Here is a 15,437-nt window from a genome sequence, read left to right as displayed (position 1 = left end):
GTATCTATGGAAATTAATATCCCCAATTTATTCTAAGTTTTGATATTTTCTTATTTTACTCTAGGTTTTGATCCATCCTTGACAGTCGTTCCGGGAAGTCAGAAGCCAGTAAGTCTTACACCAGTCTTCATCATCATCATCATCATCAGCCTTTCGCAGTCCACTGCTGGACATAGGCCTCTCCAAGTGCAGTCTTACCAAGGGGTATTAGTTGCCTAGGTAACTAGGTTGAGGAGGTCAGATAGGCAGTCGGTCCTTGTAAAGCACTGGTACTCAGCTACATCCGGTTAGACTGGAAGCCGACCCCAATATATATTTGGGAAAAAGGCTCGGAGGATGATGATTTTACTCTAGGTTTTATAGAACAGAATAATGCTTAACAAAAGGGTATGTTTAAGTTAATAATTACTATTATTAGATAATAATATGTCACCGGATGGCCGTTTGTCACGAGCGGTCAATTTTCTCCAGTATATAAAGTTACTCTGTAGAACATTTTAATACATTTTACACTAACTTTTTGCAAAGAAATATGAAGGTTTTGGGAGCAATAGTAGCCGTTGTGGCTATTTTGTTTGCTGCTGTGGTAAGTATTCTAAGTTAAATTACATTACCTATGTACATTTGGTCTCGGGTTCGACTCCCGGATCAGGATGTCGTCGCTTTGTTGGTTTTAAGTAATTTTCATAAAGCAGCCCGGTATCTGAAATTTTGTGTGTGATACACCCGTGCTTCGTAGAGCACGTTAATGTCGGTCCTGCGCCTGATCTCTCCCCGGTCGTGTCGGATTGTCGTCCTATGGGTGTATTTTTTATTTAATCTTTTACATTGAGGCTTCAATGGCCCATAGTAATGGAATTGTAAGTGCACCTGTGTCTGTGCAAAGGCTGTGCACAGATCAGCCAGCGACACAGAACATAATATTATAGTGCACAAGCATTTGCACAGACACAGGTGCACTCGCTATTCCTTCACTCTCATAGCCCGACGAGCCTACAATAAATGCAAATAAATGAAGTAAATCCCATAGATCTCAATTATAGATATTACAATATATTTTTCTTCTAGAGTGGTCAAGGTCCGCCGGGTCCCCCGAATGGACACCATCCAGGCGGCCCAGGTGGCCCAAGTACTCCAGTAAGTACTTAAACTTTATTTATAATGGAGTTTCTTGCCCGTTGTTCTTTTGGAAAGATATCTTCTTATAAGTTTATTTGTCAAAGGTAGCCTTCTTTCCTTCATCCAACCAATGTTTCTTCTGGTCTACTCGATTTAGCACTAATAACACTTTTTTTGCAATTTTGTGTGACAAATAACTATGTTTCGCAAACAATCGCCATCTTACCACAAAAACTGTTAAACGTCTGTTGAACACTTGTCTAAAATGTCAGATTATGACGTTGAAATAAGGTTCGTTTTGCAGCCACATTTTTTAAGGACAAGTGTTCAACAGATGTTTAAGTTTTTGTAGTAAGGCTGTCATGTTGAAAAAGATTTAAAATTCATAATAAAATTAATGATCTACTTCTCTTTTCAGATTCCACAATCTAAATAGATGAAGAAAGATAACATCTACGTATTTTGGACAAAAATATTTAAATTATACTGATTTATCAAAAATACCAGTTTTTCTTTGAATGGCCTCTGACGTGGAACAGTGTCCACTGTCGTCATGATCATCAAATGATCTTCCCGTTAAACCATACGTTATATATTTTCCAAAAATTTTGCCTAAATTGCTATGACTCAGCTTCCAGCTGTGATAGGTAGGTAAAAACGTCAGCATTTTCCTCATCTGCATAGATTATTTATATTTTTATGTTTTTATATGATAATATCTAACACAGTTTCAATAATATCTTGTAATTTATTTACAAGAACAAACCAGTTATCGTCATCTGCGTAGCCTTTTAGATCTTAGTTCTAGTTTAAAGCGTCATGACTCAGGTTTTCAACTTGCCTCCACGTCAAATCTATACCAATCTATAGTAATAGGATCATGATACAGACATCGAAACTAATGAACCAGTTTGAAAAATCCTTTTGTGGTTGAAAAACTACTCTCATCCCGAGTAAGATGGGCTATATTTAGTACCGGTACGACAAGAAGTTACCACTTGACGCTAATGAAAATGCGGGAAAACAAACAGTAGTTTATATAGCACAAGCTGTTTACATCGGTTTCACCCACGTCGTAGAATCCTCTTCCCATACCCGGATAAAATATAGCCTATGTTACTTGGGGAGAGTGTAGCTTCCCAACAGTGAAATAATTTTCAAATCGGTTCAGTAGTAGTACCTAAAAGGTACGATACTACCTTAAGGGTACGAAAAAACAATAAAATGTTTCCTCGTTATTATATTAGTATAGATAAAGTATAATGATTATGCGTCAGAGATTGTTTTGGTAAAACCCATTGATACTTATAATGACATTAATGAGAGTATCCTACTCCAACTGAGTAGGTAATTAAATAAAGGTAAATAATCTTGACAGGATTTTTCTCAAATAAATATAAAAAAAAATATTTATGTTGAATTTTAGCAGCATTTTCTATAAAATTTGTTTTGTTTACCCTAAAAGCTCCGGGACTACTGAACCGATTTGAAAATGGCAGTAGTACCCACGGGAAACGAATGAAACCACGAGAAATTGGCTAATATTTTATAAGATAGGATATATTTATTTGGTTTAGATAGGGAAACCTTTCATTGCAACCGTTATAGCAACGAAAGAATAATACACTTTTGATGCTAAATGTAGGTCTGTATTATGTAGCAAATTCCAAAGACATGCTCAATATTTTTGGGTCTTGTCAGATTTTTGACCTCTTTTAATGGCGTTCAACTTTGCATATCAGGTATTAAGTAATATTGACAAGAAAAAATTTATTTTGTAAAGAAATCAGGTAATCTGACTCTGGGTTACATTTATCTTCTCGGTAACGGTACATGACTATCAGCCAGTTTCTTCATCAAAAGTAAAAGTCAAAGTAATGTCTGAAATTGTCAAATTGGTTTTGTCAAGTAACAGCAAAACTAATAGAAAAAAACTAATTTGACCGTTACTTTTCCTTCAGACATTACTTTGACTTTTACTTTACTTTCGTTGAAAAAATTGGCTACATTAGTACCTTACCTTAAACTTTGCATGCGAAAATACAAACACCCTTTTCATTAGTTTTTATCACTAACTAGCATCTGCCAGCGCACCACTTGCACCCCATGAGAACTACTGAACGAACCCGAATAAAAAGGAGCGTATAGTCTTCCTCAATAAATGGGCTATGTAACACTGAAAAAAAAAATTACAAATCGGACCAGTAATTTCTAAGATAAGCACGTTCAAGCAAACAAAGAAACTCTTCAGCTTTATAATATTAGGTAGGCATTGATTTAGACATTAGATTCTAAAACTGCACCCATCTCAATTCAGCAACCTTGGAATATTTCCAAAACCTAAGGAACGACTTTCTTGATGCAAAAAATAAATAAAAAAAACATCTAAAGACGTCATCAGAAGGTTCAATAACCCTACCACTGCCTTTTGACGTTCATAAACGGGTTCACTTGAAACCTAAGGGTGCATCTACACGGCTGCGGGATTGTTCGCGCGAGTTACCGCGGCCCTGGTACATAAAAGGCCTACGACGGAACACGACGGTTTTTAGTCAGTAAGAGTCTGACACTCCCTCACCGCTGCTAACCCACAGAGGGAGGGGTCATGATGATTTTTGACGTCGTTAAAAAAAATTGCATCTACACGGTGCAAGTAGCTTGCGCATGTTGAGGCACATGCGCAGGTTACATGCATTTTAAATACGCGCGGGTCCAGCGACTCGCGCATGTACCAAAGCAAGATACCCACCCGCGTGCTCTTGTCTCTTGCGCATGTTAAGTTGCTCCAGCTACATACACCGTGTAGATGCACCCTAAATAAAGGGGAAAATAACAAGAAAGGCTGCCAATCCACTTACATACTTTTTGTAGGACCGATATCATCATCTGTAGGTATAGCTTTTATCCAACTATGTTGGGGTCGGCTTCCAGTCTAACCGGGTGTAGCTGAGTAGGTACCAGTGTGCCACAAGGAGATATTCTCGACCCAGTTACCCGGGCAACCCAATACCGCTAGGTAAGACTGGTTTTTTGACAACAAACAAACGACCGATTTTTTGTAGGACGTGGGAGTTGCACTATTGCTATCAGTGTGTTCTATTTTTCTCCTACAAAAAATCGGTTAAGTAGGTATATATCGAATGTGAGCAGGCAGCCTTATATGATTGTTTATATACTTACTAATATTATAAATACGACTGTCTGTTGCGCTTACACGCCAAAGCTACTGACTGAACAGAGTAATTTTAATTAAAGGAATACATGTAGTCTAGAGTCTCAGAAAGGATTGGGCTTTTTGCCCTCTTGTGGGATGCGGTATTCCCAGGAAGTATGTAGGTGAAACTGAGGGAAACAGCTAGTATTTATTTTTATACCTATAGACCAATTAGACTGGCTGTCTAGTACCTTACTGGTAAATTAACGCATAGGTGACCCACTTCGAGACTCAAAAAATACAACGCTTTAAGAGGGCCCTTAGAAGGAATTTTATGGTTGGTGGAAACTTTTGAAAATGTTTCAAGGTCGCGGGTGAAACCACGGGAAATAACTACTAAATTGCACCTTGTAGGTACATATTTTTACCGCCAAATTACGAGTTTTATGACGTAAAACGGAGGTTAAATATAACTGTCAGTTACGTATATTTGCAGTTTACTGCTCAGGTTTTTTGTTACAGTTTTGAGTTGTTTTTAACACGCTTATATTAGCTTCACTTGTAACTATGTATGTATGTAAGAATATCTTGGAATCTTAATTTGACCCTCTGAGTTCTGTTGTGTCTGAGTGTCAAACTTATTGCTAGCTAGCAAGTGGTGGTTGCATATTGTATAATGCAATACATACTGCATACAAATGTAAATACAATAATTTGTTGAAAGGTTCTTCTAACCTAAAAACAGACATGTGTTGCTGGGAGTTTGTTGCGCCACTTCTTCTTCCCAGCAAAAACACACGTCTTTTGTAATTTTCTGCCGTTCGAAAAGTGCTGTTTTGCAGCCAAGTTTGAATAAACGAATTTTGATTTTTGATTTTAATTGAAAGCCGGGACCTACTGTTTAACGTGCCATCTGAAACACAGTAATTTGGTGTCTAGGATATACTTAAATTAGAAAGGACATAGGAGCAAAGTTGCATTGGTACTTGCCTGACCTGGAATCGAACAAACACACTCATACTTGAGAGGTTGGTTCTTTAGTATTCTTTACCCACTAGGCCACCACGATTTTTTTATTATAATTAAAAACAAAAGAAAACCTTGTTTGTAAATTCCTTCCCGGCCCTTTGAAGCCTTTCCAAAACTCTTCAAAAATAGTGCTTTTAAAGTTTTATGAACCTTGATTGGCTAGTTTCCTTGGAATTGCAATTCTTTGTAATAATTTGAACATTTACTTGCCTTTTATTTCCTTAACGCTCGGAGGACAAAATATTTAAGGAAACATGGGTTGTTGTAAAACCGGTCAGGTACGAGTTGGACTGGTGTACTGAGGGTTCCGTACAATGCATATAAAATAAGCATAGGATTACTAAATAGTTCTATATTTATTAGTAGGTACATAGGTAAGTTTATCAGTGTTTCGGATGGCACTATAAACTGTAGGACCCGGTTGTCATTTAAACATTCTTAACAGTTGTTATGGGTAGTAAGTCTGACAACCAGTTTTACCTAGGGGTGTTGGGTTGCCCGGGTAACTGGGTTGAGGAGGTCAGGTAAGCAGTCGCTACTTGTAAAACACTGGTACTCAGCTGCAGCCGGTTAGACTGGAAGCCGACCCCAACATAGTTGGGAAAAGGCTGGGCAAATGAGAGGTCTGGATCCCTAACAACCTTGGCTAAGGAACGATTTGTTAACATTTTTGTCTGCCTAGGCCTAAAACTCAAATGGCAAATGTCATATCGGTGACTTATATAGGCGGGAAAATACTTTATTAATTGTAGTCTGAAATTTTTTGTGGGAAAAATTATTACGTACTTACCTAATAATTTTGTTTTGTTGTCGTCAACATATCCTGTTTGCGGTCGTAGTAATAATTTGTTTTTAATGTTGTAGTTAATTAATGCAATTATGTATGTACTTCTTCGTCATGTTATTTAGGATGCAACTTCTTCCCTTATGTATAGGGTTAAAAAGCAGCCTGTTTTATTCTGATAACAGCTGGCTTCGGCCCGTGGTTTCATTCATGTCCCGAATGAACTAAATCGCTCACTTGGATAAATAGTGTTAAATCTACAAAATGGGCTATTTTAGCGCACTCGAGCCGGCTGAAAAGTAATATATAGTAGTATCCCTATAGACTTCCTTAATAAATGAGCTATCAAACACTGAAAGATTTTTTCAAATAGTTCCAGTATATTAGCGCGATCAAACAAAGTCTTCAGCTCCAAAATCTATTCAAATAGAATAAAAAGAACATTGTTTTTGTTCCCTAAATGACTCCGAAACTACTGAACCGATTTGAGCAATTCTTTCACTGTTGGAAAGCTACACTCTTCCCAAGTAACATAGGCTACATTTTATCCCGGTACGAGCAGTAGTTCCCACGAGACGACTTATTATATAGTTCCACAAAAAAGCTATCGATGAAAATTACTTGTAAAATGTATAAAGATCACTTTGACCTTTGGCCTCTAAAAATATACCTACTTACTACATAATAAGATATTTTTAGTATTCGTAGATATAGTTAACTCAGTTGTTGTAATTCCCCTACAAATAAGCAAAAACTAAACGCATGCAACTTGGTGACGTTTAGTTTACTCTTTTGTTTTTATCGAAGACTTTCCGCTTATACTGATGTAGGTAAGTATTTGATGATATTATCTGATTCAGGATTTTTTAGGAAATTGGTAATATGTCTAAATATATACAGTTATGTCTAGGAAATAGGATAAAAAGCATTGTTACATAAAAAATTCATACACTTCAATTTATACCTCAAACTTCTCCTATGTAATCTATACATATAATAAAATGATAGGAAAGTCAAAACTGTACATTGAATATTTTTTGAAAAGAATACTTGGGGGGTGATCTATTATCGATTCTGAGCCCAAATATATAGTTTTTAGAATTTTTGTCTGTTTGTCTGTTTGTCTGTTTATCTGTTTGTCTGTTTGTCTGTTTGTCTGTATGTTTGGTCTCACTGAACTCGAAAAGTACTGCATAGATTTAAATCAAATTTTGCATGAATATTACCTGGGGGCCGGTTCAACATATAGGATATATATTATCACGCTATCACCTACGGGGGATGAGCAATGAACGATAATTTCTGTTAACGTTTCTGCAACAGCGGGTGCAATAATGACACATATTTGAATGTTGAACTTTGTAAGTTTATCGGCCTATTTATCAATCTTTACATAGAAAATAACGCTTTTATAAGTAACTTGAGCAAAAAACAGAATTTATAGAAATAATATCTTAAAATTATTGATTAAGAAAATCATGCAGAAACAGATGTGCCACAAAACTGGGAGTAGCTAAAATATCAATGAAAACAGACTTCACTTTGTCATAGTATGTTCTTACTTTCAAGAAAAAATTATATGACGTCGTGTGTATTTCGCTACTATAAAAACACTAAAAGAAATATCAGCACATCATCAGGGACATTTTTATAATTCTCTCACCTCGCTAAAGCTACGTTATCTGCGAGTAACATAGGGTATATTTTATCCCGGTGCGGGCAGTAGTTCCCATGGGAAGCGGCACCCACGTCCCGAAGAAATTATGAACTTCCCCACATACATAAAGACTCTACATATTTTGTTCTGACATATAAGCTATACCTCTCATAAACATGGATAACTATTCATTTCATCCAATAACAAACATGCATCACATTGAAAGAGAATTGCAAGTCTAAGATTTAATTATTATTTTATAAAAAATAATATTCAAACATCCATAAAAATAAGTTCTTGGTTTTAACATATTACATTATTTTGAATTCACGTACATATAAATATAAGGTTCTTATTAATATACTTTGTGAGTAATGAAGAATGTAGGCAAAATACGAGCGAAAACATTGTGTCACTTTCACAATTAACATCAATGGGGATGACTACCTGTCACAATACGTCAACAAGATGTCAACAGACGACATAAGAGTTATCTATCGTTAGAATACATATATGTAAATCTTCTGTTCGCTTTGTGTTCATAAACTATTTTAGTACAGTTCAGTATAAAATATCAAAATGACTAGAAAGCGGTCTAATCTATCACAATCGTCAAAAGTTTCTCGAAGGAGAAGGCTTGCTCGATCCCTTGAAACCGCTGATGAGCGTGAGGCCAGGTTGGCTGCTGCCCGAGATAGAATTGCAGAGGCTCGAAGCGGTGAATGTAGTACGGCGCGCCAGTCGCGATTAGATACCATGCGCACGCAGAATGCATTGTCACGGTCTCAGGAAAGTACGGAAGCATACGAATTGCGGCTGTTGAATGATCGGGAGCGCCACGCCGAGTCCCGCGCGTCGGAGACATACACGCAGCGAGAAACGAGGTTGAGTTCGCAGCGCACCCGTACTGATGCCGCTCGATCCTGTGAGAGTGCTGAGGCTCGAGAAGCCCGATTAGAGAGCGATCGTGAGCGTCACATTGAAGCTCGCGCTTCAGAGACATACACGCAGCGAGAAACGAGGTTGAGTTCGCAGCGCACCCGTACTGATGCCGCTCGATCCTGTGAGAGTGCTGAGGCTCGAGAAGCCCGATTAGAGAGCGATCGTGAGCGCCACATTGAATCTCGCGCTTCAGAGACATACACGCAGCGAGAAACGAGGTTGAGTTCGCAGCGCACCCGTACTGATGCCGCTCGATCCTGTGAGAGTGCTGAGGCTCGAGAAGCCCGATTAGAGAGCGATCGTGAGCGTCACATTGAATCTCGCGCTTCAGAGACATACACGCAGCGAGAAACGAGGTTGAGTTCGCAGCGCACCCGTACTGCTGCCGCTCGATCTTCCGAGAGTATTGAAGCGCGTGAAGGTAGACTGGAATGTGACCGGGAACGCCACGCTGAGTCTCGCGCATCCGAGACGTATACGCAGAGAGAGGCGAGGTTAGGATCACAGCGGAGTTATGCTTCTTTTTCTCGGTCAATCGAAGATCACGAAGAGCGAGAGACCCGCTTAAGAAGAGATCGCTCTCAGCATGCACTGTCACGTTCGTTGGAGACAAATGAGCAGCGAGAAGAACGTCGTGCAGCTGCTCGGCAGCGGTATTACGAAACCCGTGGCGAAGCGTCTGCTCATCTATCCCAAGAACGAGTCAGAATTCAAGAGTTTCGGGGAACTTGGTCGGACGAACAACGTGCTGCACAAGTCGAACAAGAGCGCCTGCGTCGTAATGTAACGCAACTCCCATCATCTGATGACGAATCCACAGATTACGAAATTGAACAACAACCGTGGCTAAATAAAGAGGGAAGTGGATTTACGTACAATGTTGCGATAAACTACGCCGCCCATGGACATATTGGCGCCTTAGACGTAGTGTGTGCTCACTGCCAAGCCCGCAAATGGAAAGGGGAGCCTAATGGTATGTGTTGTGCATCTGGCAAGGTACGCTTGGAGTCCATGCAAGACCCGCCAGACCTGTTAAGAGTCCTACTGAATGGCGAGCATGCCAAGTCCAGCCATTTTTTGAAAAACATTCGTGCTTATAACAGCGCATTCCAAATGACTTCTTTCGGCGCAAATCAAATCGTTGAAACAGGCTTCATGCCAACATTCAAGGTACAGGGGCAGGTTTACCACCAAATTGGTTCGCTGCTACCGACTGATGTGCCAAAATTTTTACAAGTATATTTTATTAGCGATTTTGATGAACAAGCTAACATTAGAAGCAGATACATTCCCATCTTAGATTCTGGCCTTATCAGGGGGTTGCAAAGTATGTTGCATACTGTAAATCCACACATTAATAACTTCAAAGCCGCCTTGGCGTCGGTGCCTGAGAACGAGCGCAATCGCTATAAGTTCGTCATCAGCGCAGATAGAAGACCGATCGCAGCACATCCAGGCCGGTATAATGCTCCAACGACGAATGAAGTAGCCGTTCTCTTAGTTGATCAGGAGTGTGATAAAAGAGATATCGTTTTGCGCACGCATGATGACCGGCTTCAAAGGATCAGCGAGACCCACCGCGCGTACGATTCTCTCCAGTATCCTCTCATGTTCTGTCGCGGAGAGGATGGCTACCATTTCGCCCACTACAATGTCGACCCCCAGACAGGCTCGCCAAATTACAACAAGAAAACGTCTGCCATGCAGTTCTACAGCTTTTTAATCCAACTTAGGGTAAACAATGGCTCTTATCTCCATCATTACCGTACGCTCTTCAGTCAATTTCTGGTTGATATGTATGCAAAAATTGAGACAGAGCGTTTGGTATTTATAAGGACCAACCAAAGAAAGTTGAGAGCTGAGGACTACGTCCATCTCAGGGATGCCATGCAAAATGATGCGAATGCTCAAGATGTTGGAAGGATGGTCATTCTCCCTTCCACTTTCACAGGAGGTCCGCGGTACATGCACGAAAGGACGCAAGATGCGTTCTGTTACGTGCGTAAGTTTGGTCGCCCGGACCTCTTCATCACCATCACCACAAACCCTAAATGGTCGGAAATCACATCCGAACTCTTTGCAGGACAGGCGTCGTACGACAGACATGACTTGGTCTCTCGTGTTTTCCATCTAAAGTTGAAGTGCCTCATGGATCTTCTCACTAAGTCAAAAGTGTTTGGTGCAGTCCGCTGTTTTATGTATTCCGTGGAATGGCAAAAACGCGGCTTGCCACATGCGCACCTGCTTTTGTGGCTGGAAGAGAAGATCAGGCCCAACCAGATTGACCAAGTCATAAGCGCTGAGCTCCCGGATCCTGACATCGATCCTGTTCTGCATCAGGTTGTGAAAAGTCACATGGTTCATGGCCCCTGTGGCAGTCTAAATCCAAATTCCCCGTGCATGAAAGATGGACGATGCACGAAAAGGTTCCCGAAAAAATTTTCCAGCGAGACAGTGACTGGTGAGGATGGGTATCCATCATACCGTCGCTGGTCACCAGCTGAGGGTGGGCATTCTACTGAGCTGAGCGTGCGTGGTCAGGCGCAGCCGGTCGATAATAGATGGATTGTTCCATACTCACCGGTACTGTCCAGGACCTTCCAGACGCACATAAACGTCGAGTCGTGCACGAGCGTCGAGTCGATTAAATACATCTGCAAATACGTCAACAAAGGGAGCGACCAGGCGACGTTTGCTTTGCAGAGCACTGATCGGGATGAAGTGACCAAGTACCAGTCTGGTCGCTACATCAGCACATCCGAGGCGGTTTGGCGAATACTGGCGTTCTCTATACATGACAGGCATCCTACTGTCATGCATTTAGATGTCCACCTAGAGAACGGCCAGCGCATATATTTTGATCCAGACAACGTGGCTGAGCGCTTAGAAAATCCGCGTCAAACCACTCTCCTGGCGTTTTTCAGGCTCTGTGAAGTAGACCTGTTTGCGAGATCCCTTACTTATGACGAGGTGCCGTCGTATTATACGTACGATAAGCAAAGGGGTGTATTTAACCGACGTCGACGTGGACGTGCTGTGGAAGGTTTTTCGGGAATCTTTAAGGACTCTGCATTGGGGAGAGTTTACACCGTGCACCCGAATAATGGCGAGTGCTATTATCTGCGGTTGTTGCTCCACACGGTCCGAGGCCCAACGTCTTTTGTTTTCCTGAGGACAGTTGATGGCGTGGAGTATCCCACATACCGCACAGCCTGCGTAGCACGACACCTTCTTGACGGTGACCAAAATTGGGATGACACCCTCGCGGAGGCGAGCGTCAGTGATAGTCCCAGTCGCTTGCGTCATCTGTTTGCCGTGATTTTGGTGTTCTGTGGAGTCGCAAATCCGATGGCGTTATGGGATAAGTACCGCCATTGTCTGTCCGAAGATTTTCTAAGAACTTTGAGGCGTGCTACTGAAGCCGAAGTCGAAGCGACTGATGTACGCGTACTGAACAACTGTCTCAGTTCACTTCAAAACGTGGTCATTTCTATCGGCGGCAGTCCACTGGCCACATACGGTTTACCATCCCCCCAGTCACAACACCAAGACCGTGGAAATCGGGAATATACCGCCGAGACAAATTACGACCCGGGCGTAATGGCTGCCATACGAGATGACCACGTCGCTTCGTTCTCTTCAGAACAAAAACATATTTACGACACAGTCTTAGAAAGCGTTGGGCTCAACCAGGGTAAGATGTTTTTCTTGGATGCTCCTGGTGGAACAGGAAAAACCTTCGTTACTACTGGCATTCTTGCTGAGGTCAGGAGGCAAGGCAAAATTGCCATTGCTGTAGCGTCGTCGGGAATCGCTGCCACACTGCTTCCTGGTGGCAAAACAGCACATGCCATGTTCAAGATCCCCATCGATTTAGAGAGCATCGAAACGCCTGTGTGTGGTGTGTCACGGGACAGCGATAAGGGACATGTGCTCATGGATTGCTCTCTTATCGTGTGGGATGAGTGTACCATGGCTAACAGAAAGGCAGTTGAGGCCGTGGACAGAACCTTGCAGGATATCCGCAGGAATGAACACTTGATGGGTGGTGTCACAGTTCTGTTCAGTGGCGATTTCCGACAAACGCTTCCCGTGGTGACGCGAGGATCTAGGGCTGATGAGGTGAATGCTTCGTTGAAACGGTCATCGTTATGGTCGCGAGTCCAGACGTTGCACTTGACCATCAATATGAGAGCTCAGCTCGGCGGCAATGCACGTGCCCAAGAATTCTCCGACGTACTTCTAAGTCTCGGCGAAGGCACTCTACCAGAAGGGAGAGGAGGGCAGGTGGTGCTGCCAGAGTCTCTTGGTAGAGTAGTATCCAGCTTAGAAGAACTCATTCGCTGTGTGTACGGGGACATCAGTCGAATACCGCACCAACAGAATTCTTGGGTGTGCGAACGGGCCATTTTGACGCCTAAAAATGATCAAGCTGCAGTAATCAACGAAAGCATTCTCTCGGAAATTGAGGGGAATGAGGTGGTCTACACCTCTATAAATACTGTAGTAGAGCAAGATGACGCCACACACTATCCTGTGGAGTTTTTGAACTCCCTTACAGCAAGTGGACTTCCAGCGCACAACATCAAGCTGAAGGTCGGCGTCCCGATTATGCTTCTTCGGAATCTATCTCCTCCGAAGTTGTGTAACGGGACCCGCCTTAAAGTCATCTCACTGCACAGAAACATCATTGAGGCAGAAATTCTGACAGGTTGTGGTGTCGGCGAGGCAGTGTTTATACCACGCATTCCCCTCATATCTCATAACTACCCGTTCCAATTCAAGCGCGTACAGTTCCCTGTGAGTGTTTGCTTCGCAATGACCATTAACAAGTCTCAGGGGCAGACACTGAAGGCTGCGGGTGTCGACCTGAGGACGAGCTGCTTCTCACACGGACAGCTGTACGTCGCTTGCTCTCGCGTCACCAGTCCTGACTCTCTCTATATTTTAGTTCCTGGAAATACAACAACAAACGTGGTGTACAGAGAAATTTTATAACTGTTTACTTTGATTTTGAGGAATTGTTTGTTTGGGCGTTTGGCTTTGGCTTTGGGTTTTTATGGGCTATCTTTTGTAAATTCCTGAAGTTCAAAAAGTGCTGAATATTTGTAGTTGTGAATATTTGGTCAGTCAGTGGTCCACGAAAGAAGTCATGAGAATGTGCTCGAAAAGACTCGCATTTTGCTGGACGAGGCTTCCAGCATCGTAACTGCAGTGGTGACTGCAATTCAACACGTTGTGAATGCACCAAATGTCACAAAAGCTTATCTCGCAAGAATAAATAGTTCAAAACTTAATAACTTTCTTGCACTGTCCTTCCTTATTGGATATGTCTGTTGATTATTCTCATGTCACTATTTTTCTTAAGTGATATTGTTATCAAAGTACGTAGAAACTATAATTGTGTTATTACATTTTTGACAGTTAATTTTTTAACTACTATGTTCAATAGCATATTTTTTGTTACCTTTTTAAGAAAATATTGTTAGTTTGATTTCATTTAATAAGTAAAAACACAGCAATTCACCTATTTTATTACTTTTCCCAAGATTGGGTGGGCATTATTCATAATGGCCCGGAAAATTGATTAACCATGCTGTTTTATCATATTGCCTAATTGAGTAGGGCATTATGAATACAGGCCGGCCATTATTAATAGTGCCCAGACTTATCAAATTTCCCGTAACATATACACATGTTTAAGGCAAATAAATGATTCTATCGTATGGGTAAGTTTCCAAAATTTATAGCGCAGGTGTATTACTCATGAATACAAAATAAAGAAATCTTTGCTGTTTTATAGCGTCCACGTGAACGAAGTTGCGGGCAGCAGCTAGTAATAAAATAAATAAATAAAATAAAACAAAATGTCTGACAAACTGTATCTATTAATACCATATTATTTTTAAAAAGAGTAACCATGGAGTTTCTTGCCCGTTCTTCTCCATAGGAAGCTACTTTTGGAATGGGCAACTAGAATCAAACTTACTTAGTTAGATTTTTAACATTAATAAGTGCTTGTAAAGGCCTAAATGAAAAAAAATGATTTCACTTTGACTTTGAAAAAAATAAGTATTACCTATGCGGAAAACCACATTTAAATCGGTGTGAAAAGCGCGCACATATCTACATACCTACAGGTCAAACTAAGAACCGCCTTTTCTTGGAGTCGGTTAAAAATCTATTTAACAAACTATTTTCTTAAAGGAAATTAGGTAACAATTTTATTTTTTCTAAAACACTCAATTTTACAAACTATTGGAAAATCCAAATAGTAAAGTCAAATGTTTTTATTTCAAATAGGCCATTGCAGGCTTTATGAAACGTCACACTAGTTGCACGGTTCCTAGAAGTAGTTCCCATGGAGAAGAGCCGGCTAGAAACTCCATGAACACTCTTTCACAAGGATTTTTTTCTATCGTTGCAAAAATCATCAAATGTCCCCTCCCGCTGTGGGTTAGCAGCGGTGAGGGAGTGTCAGACTCTTACTAACTAAAAACCGTCGTGTTCCGTCGTAGGCCTTTTATGTACCAGGGCCGCGGTAACTCTTTCGAACAAAGGATTTGGTTACATACGCTGTATAGTTAGGTAAAGGCTAGACAGATGATGACTTACATAGATAATACAAAATGATGTCCTGATTATTTAATTAGCACAAGGATCATCTGATGATTATGTACTTAAATGGAGTAAATGAAAGGTCAAAGAACCATATGCTTGTGTTATTAACTTGCTAAACCATATAAGGATGT

General features: G+C 40.9%; 1 protein-coding gene and 1 long non-coding RNA gene across 2 annotated transcripts; both read left to right on the top strand.

Moving 5' to 3' along the window:
• The first annotated feature begins 470 nt into the window (after window positions 1–470).
• Window positions 471–1,620, top strand: LOC110381864 (uncharacterized). Its single transcript, XR_010277965.1, has 3 exons — window positions 471–586; window positions 1,069–1,137; window positions 1,538–1,620. It is a non-coding gene; the product is annotated as an uncharacterized LOC110381864 (long non-coding RNA).
• A 6,702-nt stretch (window positions 1,621–8,322) lies between these two features.
• Window positions 8,323–13,683, top strand: LOC135119061 (uncharacterized). The gene has a single exon (XM_064042516.1). It carries the CDS (start codon window positions 8,323–8,325, stop codon window positions 13,681–13,683), a length of 5,361 nt encoding a protein of 1,786 aa, XP_063898586.1.
• The last annotated feature ends 1,754 nt before the right edge of the window (window positions 13,684–15,437 follow it).

The sequence above is a fragment of the Helicoverpa armigera genome, chromosome 29 (genome assembly GCF_030705265.1).
Source record: "Helicoverpa armigera isolate CAAS_96S chromosome 29, ASM3070526v1, whole genome shotgun sequence".
In the NCBI taxonomy this organism is placed as follows: domain Eukaryota; kingdom Metazoa; phylum Arthropoda; class Insecta; order Lepidoptera; family Noctuidae; genus Helicoverpa; species Helicoverpa armigera.
This window is presented reverse-complemented; position numbering and strand designations above follow the sequence as displayed.

What these genes read in the sequence shown, in the direction of transcription:
- LOC135119061 (XM_064042516.1), top strand. Translation starts at nt 8,323, where the DNA reads ATGACTAGAAAGCGGTCTAATCTATCACAATCGTCAAAAGTTTCTCGA.